This window comes from Atta colombica, unplaced genomic scaffold, assembly GCF_001594045.1.
Source record: "Atta colombica isolate Treedump-2 unplaced genomic scaffold, Acol1.0 scaffold300, whole genome shotgun sequence".
Lineage (NCBI taxonomy): Eukaryota > Metazoa > Arthropoda > Insecta > Hymenoptera > Formicidae > Atta > Atta colombica.
This window is the reverse complement of record NW_017259405.1, coordinates 6,255-13,275: the sequence shown is the minus strand read 5'-3', so window position 1 is coordinate 13,275 and position 7,021 is coordinate 6,255. Positions and strand designations below refer to the sequence as shown.

The 7,021-nt window shown below is 36.1% G+C and overlaps 1 protein-coding gene across 1 annotated transcript in view; it reads right to left on the bottom strand.

The window, feature by feature from the left end:
• The window catches only part of LOC108690253 (transmembrane and TPR repeat-containing protein CG4341-like), a gene marked incomplete at its 5' end in the record, with an annotated part of 32,456 nt that extends 25,697 nt beyond the window's left edge, over positions 1-6,759 (bottom strand). Inside the window, one exon of the mRNA XM_018197444.1 lies at positions 6,515-6,759. Coding sequence (XP_018052933.1) covers positions 6,515-6,759 — 245 coding nt within the window. The remainder of the gene's footprint in view (positions 1-6,514) is intronic.
• Positions 6,760-7,021: the final 262 nt, after the last annotated feature.

Genomic DNA, 7,021 nt, shown 5'->3' with positions numbered 1-7,021 from the left:
ACACACACACACACACACACACACACACACACACACACACACACACACACACACACAAAATCATATATTGCCTTCATATTTTTTTGCTTAACCTGAAAATGATTATAATTTCTCAGATAATATAAAAATGATAAATTACGTGGACTTTAAAGTAACGCATTACCACCACCTAATAGCCGAGTACTAATTAATGCGGTTTTAAGGAAAATTATAGTAATGAATTATGCTACGTCAAGACCACCATTTGCAACGAGACTAAAAGAGAGTAATCTAGACCGACCGCTCGTGTTTTTATCATCATCGTCTGAGATAAAATTTCGTTTATTTCTCAGATCAAAAGTAAAGCGCTTTGAGAATAATTATTCTTTAATACTTTGTGAGAATAATGCATCTCGATTATAAATGTATATAAGCAGGATAATCTCTCCTCCTTTTACTGCATAAAATCTGTAAGTATTTAATTTTGCAGAGAAAAAAAGAGAGCTTGCTTTATAATAGAATCTATTATAATAAAATAAATATATAATCTCCACACGTTAATACATAATAAAGTAGAAATTATCGTAACGTGTTTATTAAGTGTAAAATTTATGTTCTATATAAAAATTCATAAATTTAAAAAAACGATGATGATTAAACATTGTAGCACTTTGTTATAAATAATGTAACGAAATATTCTATCGTCTCTTGTAATCAGAAGATACCTTGGAAATTTTGCTATTTAATTTCTGAAGGCATCTCTCGGGTAAAGATTTCGAAGGAAAGCTCTACCAAGGTCCTATCACCATCTCTATGACGCTGGAAATTCGAACTACCGATCTGAGATATTATAACTTGTGCGAGCGAGCAAGAACGCGTGCGAGCGCGATATCGACGAACTTTCCGAAAATCGTGGAGAAGCAATAACTCTGATAGAAAAACGACGGGATCGTTTCGTTTCGATGGAAGCCCTTCTTTCAGTCGATGCCGCGCCACGTGAGCCACCCAGTATCACTCGGACGACCAATTTAAAGTTATACGATTCGCCGGCCATTTTCGTGTTCCCGAGGGACGACAACGGTACCAGCGATGTCCGGATTTGGGAAAGTCGAAATGCGGTTTGATAGCTATTATCGTATTGGCTATATATTTTTATTGATGAAAGACCTGACTTGCGAATTTTTAAGATACACTCTCTCACTGTCGAGTCTTGAGAGGTGTCCTAAATTAAATGTGAAATGTTACATGTATCGGAGGAACCTATTTCGAAAGTAATGCAATTCCGAATTTGATATCACAAAAGGTCTTTTCTTAATAACTTTTCTTATAACTTTTTCATCAATAAAGTCATGAAATATGCCAGGTAAAGAAAAGGCCAATCAAAATTATTTTGTTTGAAATTGAATCAGTTGTAAAAATAATATCTTGAAAGTTTAATAATTGATTTATAAATATACTAAAAATAAAACAAAAAAAATTTGTCAATACCTTAAAGAAGAACCTGATAACAAGTTATTTTAAGTAACTGAATATTACGAATGTTTATTATTTTTATTTTTGGTAATAAATTAAGAATAGTATAATCATGTAAGATTATTAAAATGCGATTATAATTGTTTAAGCAAATTTTTCTTTCTAAGAGAGAAAGAAAGAAATATAAGAGAAAATTTTCCAAAATAATCACTGTTAATAATTGAATGTATTTATGACAAGAGCAAATCTTTTGAAATTTCCATATTACTGATATAAATTAATCCATATTACTGATTAAATTTATCCTTGATTCGATAATACTCATTATTCATGCCTGAAATAAAATTTTCTCATCTCGAACGGAACTGGATTATGTTCCCAGAACTTTTGGGAAAATACGACTTTAGAATTACTAGGTGAAACTTACGAAACATCCCATTACACACTCATATACGCGAAACGCAGTGGTAATGCACTCGAAACTTTCACAAGATAAACGGCTTGCGGTATATTTTTATAACAATTTCTGTTTTAGCTTTCTCACTTTAACTTGAATTCTGGAAATAGTCAATTCAAAAGTGAGAGAGCACCGTTGGAGGAAAGGTCCTTATGTCTGACAATCGAATGAAACCTTGCCGTCGCCGGAGATGGAATGTAAAAAGTTTCAAAGAGAGGAATTTTAATTTGTGTAATATCAGATATTTCGGATTCTCTGCTGTCCGGTGTAACAGAGAGGAGAAAGGGGGGGAGAGGGGGGGGTGAAAGGAGTGGGTTTAATCAATTAGGTGGACGCGACGGCGGGACGCGAATAACTGCATGGCGAGGAAAAGTTTGGCGTGGAAACATGCCAATACCGAAGCGATCTTTCTCGTTCCTATTTTATCACGATTGCCAATCATGAGACTCGAATGGGAAATTATGTCGAGCGAATAAAGCGAAATATTAAGATGAACGATTCTAATTTCGCGCGGGCGGATGAAACTATTTCTCTAACGATAGCTCGGTACCGTTTCTTGTTTCGCGGACGCTTTCTAAGGCGCATTATTCAACGACGCGACGTTGCACGCTGAAATGCTTCATTCAAGTTAAATACGCGTTTTAATTGCGCGGTTACCTCCTTCCTACGTTCCTTCTAAATTTTCGCAGGCGTGTACGCGCGCAATTCGTTCAATTGCGTTCATGCCTGGATGACTATGGGTACATTTTGCGTTTGACATACATAGAATTATACATACTTAGATGTTGCAACTGTTACGTCACTCACGGTCGACAAACATTGCTTTCATGTCAATTCAGTTAGTAACGCCGAGATCGGTTATTATTTTGCGCTCTTTTAATAGCAGTACAATCGCTCGGTTATACATTTCAATAAATTTAATTTTGAAAATGCAGAAAAACACATGAGAATAAAGTTCTAATATGCTTATTAACATTAAATTCTCAGTATATCGCTCGCTTACAGACCCGGGACAAAATATTTTTCGCCCGAAACAAAAGAAACAAATGCATTCTATACATATAGTATAGTAAAAAAAAATATTTCTTTTACGGATTATTGATTTATTAGATTTATTATATTTATAGATTTATTATATTTATTATATTTATTAGTTTTTCGAATAGGTATGCATGGTCATAGATTTTAGTATAATAACATATCTCTCATGGTCGTAGAAATCTGCCGCGTTATTCGTATTAGTTAATGCTGAACATAAAGTTGTGCTTACGGTTCTCTCGGGCGAGGAGACGAGGACTCAGACAATTTTATCTCGACACGTAACGATCAAGTTCATGGCGTGCAGGATAGTCAACGTATATCCGCGGAAATATCCGTGAAATTTCTGTATGTCCGAGGTCTTGCAGTTTCTTGGTGCATATGCGCCCCCCGCATGTACATACATACGTGCACACGAGCACATGTGTATATATCTACGACGCGACGACGCGAGTGAGTGGAAAGGCGAAAAATACTTTCCGAATAAATTGTCGCACAGGAATTCCACGGCGATGCTCTGAACAAAACGCTTGCTATGTAACATGTATAAGCGAAGGGAGAATGGAAAAGGAAGGTTAGTTGGTTGATTGGTTGGTTGGTTGTTTGGTTGGTTGGTTGGTTGGTTGGTTGGTTGGTTGGTTGGTTGTTTGGTTGGTTGGTCGGTCGGTTGGTCGCTCACTCGGTTTCAACGGAACACCGGAGAATACGGAGCGTCTCGTAAAAATGCAAACTTCTCGCTTCGGCGTCGCGTCGCGTCGCGTCGCGTCGCGTCGCGTCGATGCCGGGTGCGATGTGAGAGGAATCGAGCCGGTCGTTGCGCGATCCAATGTTGTCGCTTCGCCTGCGCCACGTCCAAAAAGTTGGACGTGGATTGTGAAAACGGAAAAGAAGGAAAAAGACCGGTAACCGGGCGCGAGAGCGTGCACGTGCGGGAGAGAGAAAGGGAAAAAGAGGCGAAAGGAAAGTCAGACGACGGCAGTAAAGCCACCCTATGAGAGAAACTCACGGAAAGTTCGCTCTGTACGTCGTTGCAACGCGGGTGGTCGGGACTTGCTTTGGAGATGGAGGAGAAAAAAAAAGAAAGTGAAAAAAAAGAGGAGGGAGGGTAAGTGGACCACGAAAGACATTTTCCTGATTTTTCAAGGGGAAAGAGGAGGAATCAGAAAAGCGGCTCTGGTTACTCTGAGTACAGTTACCGAGAATACAATATCACTCACATATTCGGTGATTCGGAAATATCGATATTTTTATCATCTCGAACCTTCCATTCTGCCTTTCGCTCGTCTCTTTTTTTCCACTCGTATTGTTTTAAATAATCTTCACTATCATACACTGTTAAATTTCTGAAATTGCTAAATTGCTATTAATGTTTTATTTTAATATGCATAAAAATTAAATGTAAAGTTATATCTAATGTGTTCTATAACATGTAAATATATATCTCGCTTTTTATTCTTACTATTTAGTATTGATATAGCGTTTAATTTACTGAAATTATTAAACTGCTATTGATTCTTTATTTTATTTTAAGGAGATGCTGGAGTTTGTTCTGTTTTACCGATGAAATATGATTAATTTTCAAATGCACCAATCTTTTAAAGGGATCCTAAAGTAAAGAGTCCCAATTCCAAGAGAATCTGTTTACCGACTGTTTTACCGACAAAATGTGACACATCTTTATATACTAGTACATCAATGTCGCACGCACGAACATAAATTTTCATATTTAGACATAGATAATTAGACTTTTTGCAAGTCTAATTCCACGAACATTGTTTCTTCAAGCAATCTATACCAGTTGATGGCTAGTTTGTAGTCTCCAATTTTCTAAATATAGAACGCAAAGCTTTTGTATCAAGTAAATGTTGTAACGATTTGATAGGCGTCATTTTAGATTAATGAATAATAAAAAAGATTACAGTTTCAAAAGTTTTTGCCGTTCTCGACATAAATTCTAAATTGCAGACATGTATACATTAATGCATATATTTTAATTCTGGAAAAGAATTTTCAAATCTGTAAAAGTAATAACATGCCATATCTTCTTTTCTACAAAGATTATTGCGTTCAATCAGTAAAACAGATTTTGAAAATCTTAATTAATTAAATGAATCCAAATTAAAAAATCCTTAGAGTACAGATAAAAATAGTGCGCAGACAATTTCATATAAAAAATTATAATTTCATCATCGGCTTCCCATATAGTAAAAATGTCCAAGTTACAATATATTATAGGAATAACCTAAAAGTATTGCAACGTCTGTGGTATATCCGTATGATATATTCGGAATGTTTCTACTGTGTGGATTCTGTAGTCGACTCGTGATAACATGTGCTGCATATAAGAATTTTAGACTTTGTATGTTTGAAATAAACTTAGATCGTCCTAGAGATTACACGAAAGAACAATATTATATTTATAGAAATAAGCTAGGAGTTTTAATATAAAAGAAAGAAGAATCTGAAATTTCATTTGTATGCTATGAATGAAATCGGTGTGAAGAGTAAAACAAAACAGTATTTATGCCTAGCAGTAGTGTAGGTAATGAATCTTGCAAGAGATGGTGTTGTAATATGTTAAATGAGGACAGTTGTATACATTTGAGTGAGGCAGAACAATAATGTAAAAAAACTAAATTTGGAGTTAAAAAGTCTGTATTGTCGATATTGATCAAATTGGACAGTTCCAGTATTCCTTTAATACGCATAAAAAATTAAATGTAGAATTATATCTACAATTTCCGAATATTTTGTAATATTTCTATATCATGAATGTTTTTCTCTATTCTTGTTGATTATCACGATGATCAATGAGCAGGTCAAAGAGTGTATCGTTCTACGTGGAGTAACCGATGTTTGAGTAGAGAACGCAGAATTGCTTCGGGCGAATCGAAGGTAGTAATAATCTTGGAAAGCAATTAGCAATCGAAGGGTCGACGAATACATCAGAAATCTGTTTCGAGTTGATTACTTTCTTGTAGACTGCTTTCGGTGTATCGTTCGGAGTGGTTTACCGCGTTCCTGGTTTATTAAATAACCGATTGCAATCGACGAGAGAGTTAGAACGATCGTGATAATCGTTTTCATCGTGATAATCCGTTAGCTATCGTGTTTGCAAAGGGGACGACTCTCACAATATTTCACGATATTTCTTGTCAAAAGATGATATAAATTTGTAAACCTCATTCTTCAGTCAGTTTCGGTTAACATCGAATGAAGTAATTGTTGTTTAAATTCAATTCCATTTATTGACATTAAACATATCTGGATTGCATAAAGGTGCAACTAAATATTATCAATACGCAAGTTGTATTAATATGGATATAAATCGATAATCACAATATGAATTTTATAAGTCCTAATTTTCGAAAGATAGTGGGTGAAAGAGAGGACAAACTCCATTCAAAAGGAAACGAAGAGGGAGAGAACCTATATAAATTTTGAAGCCAAACGGAGACGCGACCTCGAAGGCTCTTACCGCGCTTCAAGTATTCATAGTTCCCTCGCGCGCATCAAGTTATTCCGCTTTAGCAATGTAATGAAGAGGAAGCGACGCGCGCTACTAACCTGAGGTGGATAGTGATCCGGTAGGGCACGCAGGGCTTCCCTATATGCCGACAGAGCTCTTTGTAATCTACCCTGATCGGCATACAGCGCGCCTAATTGAAGGAGGGCCTGCACCCTGGCCGCCTCGTGAGCCCTTTTGTCCTTCAAACCGGAGCCATCCAAGGATGCACCGGCGCGCAAAACCGCAGCTGCATCAGTGCCCCGTCCGACCGAAATCAACGCGGCTCCCAGATTCACATAAGCCTCTGCAAAGACAAATAATAAGGATTGTGAGCATGCGATAAAGAGAGATCGTCGATATTCGGAGGATTTAACCTTGGATTTAGTCTACGGGCATAGATTAAATCCAGATTAATGTTAGATTCCAGATTAATTAAGATTAATGTTACATGTTTACAGAATACATTTTCTTACTTTTTAAACTTGTACATTCTTGTATACTTTTGTATATACATCTTTTATTTCAAGAGTGACACAATTTAAAAAATTAACAATATTAAAAAATTT